This window comes from Galendromus occidentalis, unplaced genomic scaffold (assembly GCF_000255335.2).
Source record: "Galendromus occidentalis unplaced genomic scaffold, Mocc_1.1 scf7180000077485, whole genome shotgun sequence".
NCBI lineage: Eukaryota > Metazoa > Arthropoda > Arachnida > Mesostigmata > Phytoseiidae > Galendromus > Galendromus occidentalis.
In genome coordinates, this window is record NW_003805473.1 from 1,141,675 (window position 1) to 1,155,883 (window position 14,209).

Consider the following 14,209-nt stretch of genomic DNA (forward strand, 5'->3'; position numbering starts at 1 on the left):
CGTGCATGAGAGTGATGTCGATACAATTATGATGCAATTCGGAAGAGTCACCGAGGACTGTTTTTCCATGGACTATAGCAATCCCATGTGCGCATTACAGGCGTTCGCGATCGCCTTGAGTTCTTTCGACTCGAAACTTGCCTGTGAATAAATTATATTCGCGTTTGTACATCGTTCTGCTTTTTTTTCGCCATCCGGGAAGAGAGCCCAATTCTTATAGGATCTCTGTCGTTTACTTTCGGAATCAGTTCAGTGCAGGCAGTATTTCGCGGATGTGATCGTCGTTAGGGAAGGGGCACGTCTTGGGCATCCCATCGACGGGGGCATGTCGATCAAGGTGTTCCGGGGCTCAATGTTATCGCGCAGGTGATCGCCCTGGGGTTTCGCTCCCGGTGTGAGGCTCTCGTAGCTCACGGTGGATCGGCTTCCGTCGTCAGTTTTCGGAGCCGATATGATCATTGCGCTTCCGCCTTCGCAAAAACTTGTGAAAGCGTCGTATGTCTCGTAAGCGCGATCCGCAGCGCGGATTCACCGTCGACGGTGGTCATTGTCCGATTGGCCAGCTAACTGGGTGGAGTCCAAACTCTTGATGTCCTGCTCGAGGACTTCAAACAAGTTTCACTTCGAAGCCTCATATATTGTATGAGGCTTTTGGTAATCTGCGTTGAAACTTTCAAACATAATGGGTTCGATGACCTCCTAGATACTTAGTGAATCTCGAGAAAGAACCTCTATAGACACGCGTCTCCCCTTTAACCTAGACGTAAGAGGCTGACTCCAGGAAGAAGGCGATCGCAGAGTAAGGTCTCTGACCTCGAGCGATTCATCGATTCATTCCGCAGATATAGGCATCGCTCGGAAAGAATCTCAGACCAGCCACTCCCGCGCGCTCGTCAAAGTAGGCGGGTAATCTGACGAGAAGAAGTCGGAGCAGACGAGGAAGATTTCCAGACTGATTTCGAACAGAGAAATCAGTGTCTTGGCTGTCCTTGACTGATGACCGCTGATCACCTGAGAAATTACTCAGGCCGCAACCCACAACGAGATACTCAGTCATCCTGGAGAATCACGTACAAATAGCGTGCCTCAGGGAGACTTCACGACGGCCTCGGAAGAATAATAATGCAACGTTCGATTCTTCCGCGAAGATCGCCGAATGTCTTTATTTTTCTCATTACCCCTTGCGAGAGTAACTTCTTCGAATCCTTTCTCTATGGAACCCACAATCATGTGGGGGTTGAACTCACTCAGTAATATATAACACTAAAAATAGAAATCGGACTCGAGTCCCGCCGGGGCTCACGGCCCCTCGGGAATCGGTAGGTAAAAATGCACTTGTTGAGATATCACAATTTTCTCAAGCGCGGGTTCCTCACTCAGAAACTTGTAGACTGAGCTCTGCTCGATGGCCCCGGAGTTGACCGAGCGGCATTTGTCGTCTGAGTCGGAGCGAAGCCAGGGATTCCGCTTTCCGGCTCAGATAGGTCCCCAGCATCTGAGCCTTCAGCATCCTCGTTCTGCTCCTCGTTGGCTTTCATCTCACGGAATCTTTTCCAGCGAGCCTGAATAGGATAAAGAAAATTATTCTGCGAGTTCCCTAGGAGCGAATGTCCCGAGATGCGCGATTCCTCCCTGATTTACCTTGATCCAAGGCTTTTTGGATCCCCGTTTTCTCCTGAAAGTGATATTCCGGCGCTTCTTGTTGGCGACCCTCATCCTCAAGGGTTTGACTTCCGGCAAAATCACCTAGAAGGAACACACCGACAGCTCGATTGAAACCACCATGAGATGCACATTTCCGATGTTGATCCTTGAAATATTTAGATGTGTCCGACTCCCTTGTTACGGCAAAAGCGATTCAACTATATAGGTTTCTCTCAAAACGATGATAGCGACATATCGGAGTCGAGGGATCTGGCGCAGTTCCGTAAGGAACGAAATCGTCTTCATCTATGAACACTGACCTCGGATGCGATTATGGGCATCGCGAACATGCTGTTGAAGGCTCTCTCGAAGTTTTGGAATAGTTCAGACGTTTTCATCTGTTCTTCCATCCAGCTTACGATCGATGGGTCGATTTCCCAGACGGGCAGAGAGCGCCGTAGAATACCCTACCAGAACTCAGTTCTCAGCATTCTCCAAAGACTTCAGCGGAGTTATCTATGTATCATAGATGATATCGGATTCTTGCAGGCGCAGCGGAAATCCACTCACGTTGGTCGGCTCGACCATTATCGAACAGGGAGGTAAAACATTATGTTGAGTCATTGCATCTAGAACTTCATGTAGTCGTTGTGCGCGGGCTCTTTGGTTCGGATCTCGCAAGTCTTTCAAGGAGTCGGTTGGAGAATCCATTCTGCAGAGGACAGTGTTTCTTCAGATCGATCAGAGGCGTTCGATCGGAGGGAGTCGATCGCTCTGTTTCCATTCAGCGGAAGAATATATATAGCTCTACGCGATAGAGCGCAGGTCAGCCGAGAGAAACAAGTGAGATAAAGACGCAACCCCTGATGAGCTCGCGATCGGTATGGAAAGAAACGGGGAGAGAATGCATTCCTCACCTTAAAATATTTTTTCTATAACAGGCAACATCACCGTATGGATGGTTCGAATTCCAGGAACAGCGCAAGGTTTCGGCTTCGTCTGAACGGGCGATATTACCTTGGCGATCATAAAATCCAATCTGGAGGGAGGAGATGCCCATGAGAGGCGAGTTTCCCCGTTTATCACGAGGCGGCTTGCTTCTTACTTACGCGTCACTTTCGATATTCCTGTGTCTGGAGTTCAGAAGGACCAAGCAGTTCTTCGCCGATCTGGCAGCAATCTTGTGCAGTTCTGCATAGGGGTCATCTTGGAGGAAGCAAGCCAACCGAACCTGTTGATGGAGGAAGAATTATTCCCCGGTAAGGTTGCCTCACAGACTCGGTCATGGAACTATTACATCGAGCGCTCCCGATCGCTTGGATCAATCGGGAAAATCCTCACCTTTTTGACAACTGACATCAAGAACGAAAGCAGCCATGGGACCATAGTGGACTTTTTGCGGTTTCGGGGAACTGCGCGACGCGGTTCATGTTTGTAGGCTTGAAGAGAATGAAACAGTTCTGAGCCGTTCGCAGGACAATGATATAGAAATCCAACGCCAGCGAGCATCCTGGGGCCGTTATGAATCGAACCGTGCAGAAAATCGAGCGCTCACCCTCGATGATTTTAATCGCAGATCCGAAAGTCATGGTCCCGAGAAGGTGGTCGAGGCGGAAAGAGCACTGATTATGGTTCCTCGGGCTATCCCCCATCTCCATGCATTTGAAGACGTTTTCCCATGAATTCGGACTTCGATACAAATATAGTGCCAGGATGAAGAGAATGTCCTCCTCGAGAGTCCAACATTTCCTGTGAGTTGCGCAAAGAGCCGTCTCTACGCGTCGCATCGCTTTCGATGGTCTGAAATCCGGGATGCGACTCTAGATCATTCGCCTAGAATTCCCCCCGAGGCAGAGGTCATAGCAAGCGTCAGCCACGGACCGTGAAAAATTTTATAACATCAAACGGCGGTTCCATGACTCTGACATGTACTCACGCGGTGAGTTGTAAGAGATCCGCCAGTTTGACCCAGGGAACAAAGTCAATTGAGCGGAGACTCATGTACAGACAGATGAGATCGTCCCCCGCGGTCTTCACGGGCTTCGTGTATGCATTGTTCTGCGAACTAAGCTCCCAGCACTGGAAGACGTGCTTCTGACATTTCTCAGCAATATGATCCCAGTCCCGACCGTCAGTTGACTCTTCGAGGAGTTGTTCGAGTTTCTGTGGAAACAGAATACGATATGTTCCATGGCCAAACACGAAAAAAGATCTCTTCTCGAGGAAGTGCGTGAATCCCACAAACGGGGTAGGGAGGCTTCGATGATCTGAATAAGTACCTGCATGGACTCCGGATCCCAAGGGGGGTTCTCAAGGTTCGGCCAGATGTAGTTCACCCACATTTGTTGCAGTTCCACGTCGCTTCTGCGGCCGGCAAAGTCAATCACGGAAATACACAACCAATCGACTCTCTCGTGCTTGTATTTTCTCAGTAGTTTCATCTTGTTCAAATTCATCAATTCGGAGAGTTCTTCCTCGACCTCTTCGAGCAGTGCGCGGTTACTGCTCTCGTCGAGAACTGCCAGTTTCTCCTGGAGGGTATTCTTCTTCAGGATCAGCCGGGACGAGACTCTGCGCTTGACGTTGGCGGAAACGGCGTCTTGGAGCTGGATATATTCTTTCTCCGACCATTTCCTGGTTGGAACCTGATGACGGAATGAAATAATCCGACATAAATAATATTCGCCAACATATAAGGGGTCTACGACTCGGTTCTATCATAACGCGATCAACTCCATCTGATTCTCACCAGCGGTCGGATGCCGAAAGCGTCTTTGAGGTTCTTGTCTTCCGAAACAGGTGGAGTCCTCTCTTCGGAATCCACAAAGTAAGGGAGGTGGAATGAACGGGACGCCGTCTTCGGATTCCGCGCCTGAAAATTGAGGTGCGACCTATTTTTTTTTCAATATTTCGGACTCAGGCTTCTCTGCCTTGGAGCTTCCCGCGAAAACTCAGATCGCCTCGTCTCACTTGCCTGAATGACCAAGATTTCAGCGGCTTCTTGCTGCAGCTCATTATTTTCTGCGATGATTGATTGCAGTTCGTCGAGGAGCTTCTGTACAAGATCTTGGTACGCCAAGTTAAGTTCCAACAACGATTGGAAGTTCACAAGAACCGTAGGTGGGGGCGACGGGGCCACAGAAGACTCTGGCGAGCTCGCCATTCCAAGCTGTCGCTTTTCTGCAACGATACAGTGCCGATACGCTCGAGTCAGGGCTGAAACGATCCTTAACTGTCGACTCCGAAAATTCATACGTTACCCCCTCTGTGGTCCCCCCCCCCCTGGGTATAAGAGCCCGCTAAATAGCAGAAGGCGCGCTATCCTGGGTTTCTACGTCGAACGAGACGCGCTGTAGGGGTCTAGACTTCTACACAACGATGGAAAATTACGGCAGGATTTTGGCCCCCTTTCCTTGATCATGCACATTTGGAATTTAATCTCCATCTCCTGATTGTACGGAGAGGCGTCCGTACTTTAGCGTAAACAGTCTATCCAGAGGGCTTTGCCGGAGGAAGGATCTCGCCGAGGATCAGGTATCCATCCACGCTAAGCCCCCCGCATCTCCTTAGCAAGTCTGCGCCTCGAATGGGAATGCCAGGGCAGTTCTCCTGGGCGTTTGAGAAACCCCGCGCAGAGCGAGCTCAGGAAGTGGATCCGGCGCGGCTCACAGGTTATCCCCTTCATCGGCAAAGGGGGATTCGGAGGAACTACCGGACCATTCATGACCTCAAGGTTGCGATGTCGGTACTAATGGGGCTTCTCATAATCGGGCAGACCATTCTATAACCGAAACTTACCTGAGACGCGCGAACGACGCGGAGAATCATGGAAAATAATTATTTCGGCTCACAATGCTGCCCATGTTCATCGGTCCTGCTCTCCAAGCTACGTTTTATACATGAAGTCTGCCGCCAGATCGGCCGAATCCGAGGGAGAGGATATTAATCAGGTGTGGACAGAATGAAGTGGATCAAGGCGAACTGATCAGAGCTCGACTTACGACGGGACGCGGGCTGTTCGGTTTCCCTAAGCTCGCCTCTGCGAGCCCAAGTTTTGAGTGTGCCCGCGGTGAAATGGATTCGAGGAGCATAGCGGATTGACGAGCTCGCGGCTCGAACGACGGAATTCGTCTGCTACGTCCTGTTTACTGTCCACTAGATTTGAACTGCGCTCGTAGGGCTGCGCGGAGGCATTTACCAGTACCGGAAGACTAAGTCGGGGAAGCGTCTGAATTGCGCAGTGGTACAGGAAAAACTAACGAGAGAGCGATATCTCTTCTGAAGGGGGGAACTGAACTCTCCGGTAGAGCTCTGCAGCGAAACGAAAAGAAGGGGAGAGAATACTTTTCTCAGCATGAAGGTCCCTCAGAAGGGGGGGACAAGTCAGCGCTTTCGGCAGAAGAGTCTGTGGCCCTTTTTAGCTGTGGCAATACTCCTTACGCTCGACACTCCAGGGGCAGAATGAGGATGTCTCCCGCGAGAAGCTCCCACCGAGAGGAGTTATCTTCTCCCTCGGGAGGGCCATCGACGCTACAAGAACGCTTTCCGTCATTTCTGCAGAGAGGGATGACGTCGGTGAAGTTAACCTTGTAAGCGAGATCTCGAAGGAAGGTCCGAACTTATAGCATTCATCACGAGCTTAATGAGTTCTTCGTCACTTCCGGCGCGTGATGCCTCTCAGAACATTGATGATGGAGTCAGAATCTATAAACAAGGACGGATGACGCGACGGCGCATTTGCTCGCACCTGAGGTCCCATTCGTGTCCGAGGAGTTGAGCTTGAAAGTATTCCGAGCCCGAATAGAACGTGCTCCTCTCCCGGTACATCCGAAGCACCAGCCGCATTAGCGTCAAAAGAGAATTTGGTCTGGTGACGACAGTGTCGCATCGCTCCACAAAAACACGACCATCCGAACCATCGCCCCGCGACCCAGCGACGGCCTTTCGTCGCCAATAATTCCGCCGGCCATCCTGCTTCGCATTAGAGTATGAATTTTCCGACGTCCTTTCAAAGATGCCCGCAGACCCCCAGACGTCCAGCGCGGATCCGCATCTCTCTCTCCTGAAGGCAGAACAGGACTAACATCGAGTGACTAAAGGACGGAACTCATTGTTCAGGCTCGGGGAATCCACTTAATCGCGAATTAGTCGACTGACTCATCCATGAGAAGCGTCGTCAAAGAGTCGACTCGGTGGAGACGTTTCTTGGAATGAAAATAGGCCAAGAGAGTCGTTGAGATCTCTGCGGGCCAACTCTCAGGATTGGTTTATTCCGCACATCCCGTGGTCCGTCGATTTATTTGTTTGGGGACAGCTCTCTCGCATGACTTATGACAGTACCTAGTAGTGAAGTTGAAGTGGACAGAGACATTTCTCGAGGATCTGCGACTATGAAAAGTTTCTGGAACGTTGGCAGATCCCGGTAAACTCAAAGGTGAGCTCTCGAATCGTTTTTTTCCTGCTGTCGAACGATGGCCACTAGGTATACTCGACTGCCCCTCCGGCACTCCCTACCACCGCGGATACGTGGTGGAATTACCTTAGCGGCAGAGCTCGCCTGAGAATTGTCTCCTGCCCCGGGATGATATTTCGCCGGTGGCAGCACCAGCCCTATTCCGTTGTACGGACCGCACATCTCCCAGCAGAAGATTTTCTGCGCTCTCTCCGGCTGCTTCGAGTTTGCAGTCTGAGCGTGACAACAGGGGGAATTTTGTTTCTCCGACCGATTCCCTGACGATCCTATGATTTCCTCTGATCTGGGGACGGAGTCTCGGGTGTGCGGGGACAGGTTTCACCGTTCGGACTCTCTTGACGCGAGCATGACGTCCACGTGCCTGGCGTTCCGGAGTAGCTATCCGAGCACTTGAGATGAAACTGTGCGAGGATCTTTCGAGCCCCTTAACTCCCCAGACCAGCCTGGGAGGCTGCCCGAGTCGATTATGAGCATGATGAGTTTCCGTCGAACTGGTCGCGTCGAGTTTCCATCGCCCACGTAGTCTATTGCTTTCTATTGGCTTTCCACGCAGATCTGATCAGAAACTCAGAGATGGACGTGAGCCCGTGGACGAGTCGTGAGCGGAGCTGTGGAGGCGTTCTCCGACTTCCTCCCCCAGGGAGAATGAGCTAGTGTTTAGCAAGCCGTCTGAAAATAAATCATTCCAACCCGGCAGAGAATGTATCAATCGATAGAGCGCGCTCTTTCTCTAGGGCCCTCATGGTTTCTCCGTCGCTCTCTCTCAACGCAGTGGTATCGATTGACTTGAAAATAATAGACGTCGTCGCCGCGCTTTCTGCACTTCGGCTCGCTCGGCGGAGAGCCCTCCCGAAACGCCATTCGAAGAAAGGAAACATTTGGAATGATATTCAATGGCATGCTTCTCGGATATTCCTATGGTCACATTCGATTCTGTCCGATTTCGTTCGTTTTGCTTCAGACTCCCTGAGTTGCGGGCAGCGTCGCCACTTTCACCGGAAGTGGTCCCCGCACTCCCCTGTGAGCAGTTCGGGGTTCCGTAATTAGAAATTATCCATCCGTATTTCTCTGCGGAAGTCGGTCTACGTCAGAGAATCATCGGAGCGAACGTGGATAATAATCGCTAATTTGATTGAATGCACTCGTGCTTCGAAAGGGAAACTTGAAAAATGAAGCTTTCTAGAGCGGGGCTTTCTGTTGGGCACAAAGTAATATATGTTTTATCCGCCATCAGATGTCGAATGAGTCATCCGGATCTGCCTTTGATATTGTCAAGGCGACACAATATGGAATATTTGATCGAGTTAAAGAAATCGTCGAAGGCGAAGGCTATGGCGTCAACGAAAGAGATCCGGTGAGTAAGGGTCCCGGTCGAGATTGAACCTCCCGGGCCCTGGGAACTCAAGCTAAATACTCGGAACGGAAGAAAAAGAAACTCGTGTCTTTGTCGACAAACTCTCGGAGTCTAATTTTCTGATTCAATGCGCTCAGGAAAACGTCACCCTACTGCATTGGGCCGCCATCAACAATCGTCTCGAGATCGTCAACTACCTTACGTCCAAGGGCGCAATCGTGGATGCGGTCGGCGGTGAGCTCCAGTCCACACCGCTCCATTGGGCCACCCGCCAGGGTCATCTGTCCATGGTGAGCAGATCCGACATCGACTCGAGAAAGAAAAATGGATGCGACGAGTGGATAACAGACAATCTATAAACGTCCTAGCCGACCCCCAGAAGGTCTGGCCCTGCTGGAAGTGAACCACCAAAGGCTTCTCCGTTCCTTTTCTGGACCTCAGTCGAATCGTCTTACTGCAAGCTCTCGACGCAAAATGAGTCTACCCCAATGTCGATGTCGTCCCCCGGTCAATCTAATTACTTAAAGCGTTGCTTTTCAGGTGGTACTCTTGATGAAATATGGCGCGAACCCGTCCATCCGTGATGGCGAAGGCTGCGCCTGCATACACCTCGCAGCTCAATTTGGACATACGCCCCTCGTAGCCTATCTGATCGCGAAAGGCGAGAACGTGAACTTGGAAGACGTCAATGGCATGACCGCCTTGATGTGGACCACGTACAGGGTTCAGACGTCGGCTGACCCCACCAGGTTGCTGCTAACTTTGGGGGCCAGCCATTCGATGAGCGACCGAGTCCACAAGAACACCCCTCTGCATTGGGCGGTATATGCGAAAAATCTCACGGCCCTCATGCAGCTGCTGAAAGCCGGAGCTGACGTGAGCGCTGTGAACGCGCAGGGCATGACACCAAAGGACATGGCGAGCCGGAGCAACCAGACGTTCCTTTTGAATAAGCTGCTCCACGCCGAACAACCGAAAACAATCTGCAAAATTCCTCGCAACAAGCTCTTGAACCAGTGGCTTGTGATGTGCGTTCCATTCTTCGGGTTCCTGGCCGTCGGCAGTATTCTCCAAAGTGAGCTTGTACCCATACTCAAGGTGCTCTTCCTTGCGTTGACCATCATCGGTGCCGGAACCCTGACCAAGTACTTGAGCATGGACTACGTACCCGTGTGCACGTATCTGGCGACAAAGTTTTGGTTGTACGTCACATGGTTCGTCGAGCTCTCGCAATACGTGCAGCTCGAGATGCAGATGTTGTTTTTGATCTTTTCGATTGGACTCTTCTACAACTTCTGGCGGTCGTGGAGGGCGGACCCGGGAATCATTCCCAAGGATCGCGATAACCAATATCGAACCATAATCGAGCTCGCCGAACGCGACGGTTTCGATACGGCCGTTTTCTGCAGTTCGTGTTTGGTGCGGAAGCCTCTTCGGTCGAAGCATTGTTCGATCTGCGATTGTTGCGTGGCTCGCTTCGATCATCATTGTCCGTGGGTGGCTAATTGCATCGGCGCCAAAAATCACAAAAACTTCATGCTGTATCTTTTGTTTCTATGCATTATGCTGGGGTTCATGTGGCACGCGATATACGCATATTTTGAGGTGAAAAGCGAGCAGACCCCTCTATTCACCGTGATAATGTCGAGCGGTTGGGTTTCATGGGTCACGGCGAACGTCCTACTGCACACAGTTTGGGTCATCTGCCTGTTCTTCTGTCAGATGTATCAGATAGTATTGCTCGGTATGACAACCAATGAGAGAATGAACTGCGGTCGATACAAGCACTTCAGTCGCGACCAGAGCGGCAACGTGGTTTCGCCATTTGCCAAAAAAGGTGCTTGGAACAATTTCGTCGATTTCTTCGAGCTCGGTCGACGGACGACCGATTGGACCCGGATCCATGCTCTCGACGACGCCGAGTGCCCTCTCATGAATCACGAGGAAGTGTGAGAACAGCAGAGGTCTGGTTCTGAAGCTCGGTCGCGGCCCAGGAGTTCCCTCGGTTTGCTCTCGATTCGAATGGCTCAATGTGGAGTCCCCAGCCGCCTCCCTAAGGAACCAGGCCCCGTGGATCTCTAGCCTATAGACGCGGCGAAACGACTGAATGTACACTATCTGTAGATGATTTGTGCTATTCCGAATAGAACGAAGTCGCGGATGGCCTGGAGCTAGTTTTTTTAACTCAAACGCATTCCACCGAGTCCCCCGTTAGCGATAAGCGACGCTTCCAAACCGTGGCGGGAGCGCTCGGCTCTCTCACTCGCACGGATAGCGTTTGGATGGGATGGGGGAGACCCAAAGCACCAGACGACAGAGAATTTACTGCGATAGGAGCTATTTTCGATTTTGGCGGTCGGGGATTTCTCCGCGCTTCGATCGGATAGCTCGACATCGTCGGCAACCAGTGTAAATATATAGGGACAAACATGAATGAGACAGAGGCTGCTCGGCATAAGCTCGAGTGGAGAACTTATCGAAAGGATGCACAGAACGAAATCGATGGAATGATTCAGAGAGCTCTTCGAGAACACCATGCTCCCGTTTTCCCCAGCGAGCTCTGCGAACGCGCCCAACGCAGACGCTCCCGATATAGCTGACGTTGCGAAGTTTTCGAGCCCTCCGAAATTTTCCGGTACGCACCGGGTCGCCTCTTGACGATTTTTGGCATGCGAGCTGAGCTTTTGCAGTTTCGGTGTAGAGAAGCTGTTCAGAGCCACCGACAGATTAGTCGCAGCCGGTGATTCCTGACGTGAGCTGCTTCGCAAAGCCGTGATGAGCTGACATGAGATCATTGTGGAATTGGATGTACATATCTCTTCTGATGATAATGACAACGCGACGCGAATAAGAAAGAAGTAGAGTCCGGGTAAGGAAGCAGAATCTGTTCAATAAAATCCACGTCAGCTTTTACAACTTTTGGAGACTCCTTCTTCGATAGATAGCTCGGGAGCGAGACCGCTTCCTAACAGAGCTACGATGCTTATTTCCCGAATTCGAGAGCCGGGGAAATCGTACGTCGATCCCGCTCGGCCGGCGGAATTACTCGGGGGAAACATATAAGGTCGAGAGAGGATCCGTAGGCACAGTCAAGACGGGGAACATCATCAGGGCAGCGGGAGGGAGTCGAGAACTGAAGATGAACAATCTCAGATCTGTTCTCCGCGCAGCGGGGTATGCAAGCCGGAGGAGGAAGAGTGCATTCTCAAGTTTGCGTCCTTGCCCAGGCTTATGATACATCGGTCGATTGCTCCAATCTAATCCATATCTCTTGGAGTTCGGAACCCTGAGGAACAATGTCTCCATCCTCCCGGAAGAAGTCGAGCCTTCTTGAGATGAAGACGTGATACTAATATTAGATTCTTGATCTTTTTCTCTGAATTATCATTATCGATGATTCTGATTATGATATTCGATTATTCCATCAACGCTAATTATTTTCAAAGTTATCGAATCAACTCCTTGGTCCTCCTCCATAGTGGAAAGGAATCACCAGCCAAGGCCGGTTTCCCCGATATCCAGGGAACCGTTTATAGCAGTGGCGTCGCCCTTCTGAGCCTCGAGCGAGACCCCCTGGAAAAACTCGCCCGCTCGCTTGTCTCCGGAAGCCGACTCAAACATTTTCCCTCGCTCGCTAGATATTCGATCATTATTATTATCATTATACATATGTACGGGGTGGTCCATTCGAATCTTACGATTTCAAGTACAATATTCTCAGCAGCCATAGCTCGGAAAGGGTCGCGACTAGTGGCTCCGAGATCAGCGCAGTTGGAGATTTCTCGCCTTGAATTCTCAGACTTGACGGATTTTCTTTCTCGTCCATCTAAGATCAGACAAGCCTCTTGTCAAGAGTACAAAATGGATTTGAAACGAATCATTCATCCATTGAGACACACTTCTTTCAATGCTCTGTGGAACTCTCTAGGCACAAGACCCTCACGGTTTGAAACCTGATCACTGTTCTTCCAAATGCTCATTTGTGGGAAGTTGGTGAGAAGCTGCGACATTCGTCGACAACGGCTTTCCGGGGTGCACCTCTCCAATCGCTCGCTGAGCGGGATAGGAGACTGGGTCCATTTTGTCGAGAAGGAGCACCACATGTTCCGGAACTCCCTGCCGGCGAAAGCTTCGAAGATGATGAAGGCTCGACTTCCGAAACGGTCCATAGCATTTAGAGGCAATATTCCCAAAACGAGAGTATGGGAGAAGATATGTAAGGCCTGAATGCCGCGCCAAAACTCGAGGCCTAATGGAACTGCGTCGTTTTTTCATTGAGCTGCGGACTGCGGACGCCGTTGGGAAGCCTCCAAGACATGCAGGGCACAACATTCGAAACGCGTACGCGATCCCGTGAGTAGGCTTTCTTGTTGCTTTCTGGAACTCTTTGGACCCCCGAAAACTGGCATTCGCGGAAGCAGCACACTGGTCCTCCCCTCTTGAGTCGAATCAATGGGAGTCCGGGAGTGAGGCTTTTTTTGACGGAATCCTTGCACGCTGTCGAAGATGGAGTGCCAGTTTAATCATTCTCGAGTCATCTCCGTCGCAATTGCGAAACACTTGATTGGAAATGGGGATATTGTCGTTCGAGGATTGCTCTCGGGCAGCACTTTCTTTCACTTGAAATCATACATTTTCTCCGCTCCGTTTCATTTGAATAACGATTTTAGAGTTCGCTTGTGTCAGAGCATTTCTCGCACTCGAGCGTTTCGCACAGAGGTCGCGGTGAATAAGGCCTGAAGTCGCTCAATCACATTCTCAGCCGTCATCGCCTATCTTCATAACAATCGATCGGCGATCCCTGCTCAGAGGGCGTTTCGGCGCCATTTCAATCTCGGACCTCGCGAGCGAGTCCCAAGTCGCGCATCCATCCAATCCTGGACGGATGTCTTCCTCGAGACCGGAAGAACCGAGAGAGCAAGATCGCGTACTTTCACAGTGCGCACCGTCGCCGAGATTGAGCGCGTGCGACAAGCGATTTCCCGTTCGCCGCAATGATCCGAGAGGAGGCATTCGAGTTCGTCGGGAATTGCAAGTGTCGCGGACCGAAGTCCGATCCCGCGATAGCTCTTGCCGTCGTTGTCGGTTTTCAGCGACTGCTCCATCGGGAGGGGAAAACTATATGATCTGTATTTGGTATTCTGCAATAAATAGTCGTCGGGGGAAGCTTCCAGGGTGGCCCGAAGTCGAGTGAGTAACTTCCTTCGCCTCGCAACCAAAAAGAACCACGCCGTTGGCCAGGGCCAACGGTGGTTTCCAAGTCAGTTAGGCTCGTGTACCGCCACGTAGTGCGGACTCACCGGGTCGCTCCCGGATTTCACGGTCTTCCCCTGACGACGTGTCGGAAACATTGGCCAGAGTTTTCTCTCAATATCCAGGGGTGTGTGACAGCAAGGACCACATTGGGAAGGATCCTGCACGAAGACCTTAAGCTACATCCCTACAAGCTCGCTGTGGTCAAAGAACTCCGCAGCGGAGATTTCATTGCGAGTCAGCGAGTTAGCACAGCCTTCCCCTCGATGCCGTGGTGTTCTTCAGCGATGAAGCTCACTTCGAGCTGACAGGTTGTGTAAATCGTCAGAATATGCGATATCGGCGCGCTCAGAATCCGCAAGAGCTCCATACGAAGCCTCTCCACGCGAAACGCCAAACTGTATAGAGCGTGATTTCAACTGCGGGCATGGCATAATTGGCCCTTTCGTTTTCGAAGGAAACGGGGTCACCGTCACTGTGAACAG

At 51.1% G+C, this 14,209-nt stretch overlaps 2 protein-coding genes and 1 pseudogene across 2 annotated transcripts; 2 read left to right on the top strand and 1 right to left on the bottom strand.

Moving 5' to 3' along the window:
* Positions 1-151, top strand: part of LOC100906022 (tubby-related protein 3 pseudogene) — a 1,355-nt pseudogene extending 1,204 nt beyond the window's left edge.
* Positions 152-1,127: 976 nt separating this feature from the next.
* LOC100906169 (uncharacterized) lies at positions 1,128-5,520 on the bottom strand. Its single transcript, XM_003745861.2, has 12 exons — positions 5,443-5,520; positions 4,619-4,824; positions 4,394-4,516; positions 3,924-4,289; positions 3,581-3,807; positions 3,200-3,444; positions 2,986-3,083; positions 2,754-2,875; positions 2,215-2,356; positions 1,965-2,111; positions 1,642-1,746; positions 1,128-1,562 (listed from the first exon to the last, which is right to left on the bottom strand). The coding sequence occupies exons 2-12, from the start codon at positions 4,805-4,807 to the stop codon at positions 1,377-1,379; spliced, it is 1,950 nt and encodes a 649-aa protein (XP_003745909.2). The 5' UTR covers positions 4,808-4,824; positions 5,443-5,520; the 3' UTR covers positions 1,128-1,376.
* Positions 5,521-6,849: 1,329 nt separating this feature from the next.
* Positions 6,850-10,638, top strand: Hip14 (palmitoyltransferase Hip14). The gene is made up of 4 exons (XM_003745764.1): positions 6,850-7,078; positions 8,352-8,471; positions 8,609-8,761; positions 9,012-10,638. Exons 2-4 carry the CDS (start codon positions 8,352-8,354, stop codon positions 10,422-10,424), a joined length of 1,686 nt encoding a protein of 561 aa, XP_003745812.1. The 5' UTR covers positions 6,850-7,078; the 3' UTR covers positions 10,425-10,638.
* Positions 10,639-14,209: the final 3,571 nt, after the last annotated feature.

Excerpts from the sequence above, each read along its gene's own strand:
- LOC100906169 (XM_003745861.2), bottom strand. The coding sequence starts at position 4,807 with ATGGCGAGCTCGCCAGAGTCTTCTGTGGCCCCGTCGCCCCCACCTACG. Across the intron at positions 4,517-4,618 it reads CTGAAATCTTGGTCATTCAG|GCGCGGAATCCGAAGACGGC; the intron begins GCAAGTGAGACG and ends CTCAATTTTCAG. Across the intron at positions 3,445-3,580 it reads GATCTCTTACAACTCACCGC|ACCATCGAAAGCGATGCGAC; the intron begins GTGAGTACATGT and ends CCCGGATTTCAG.
- Hip14 (XM_003745764.1), top strand. The coding sequence starts at position 8,352 with ATGTCGAATGAGTCATCCGGATCTGCCTTTGATATTGTCAAGGCGACA. Across the intron at positions 8,472-8,608 it reads GCGTCAACGAAAGAGATCCG|GAAAACGTCACCCTACTGCA; the intron begins GTGAGTAAGGGT and ends CAATGCGCTCAG. Across the intron at positions 8,762-9,011 it reads GCCAGGGTCATCTGTCCATG|GTGGTACTCTTGATGAAATA; the intron begins GTGAGCAGATCC and ends GTTGCTTTTCAG.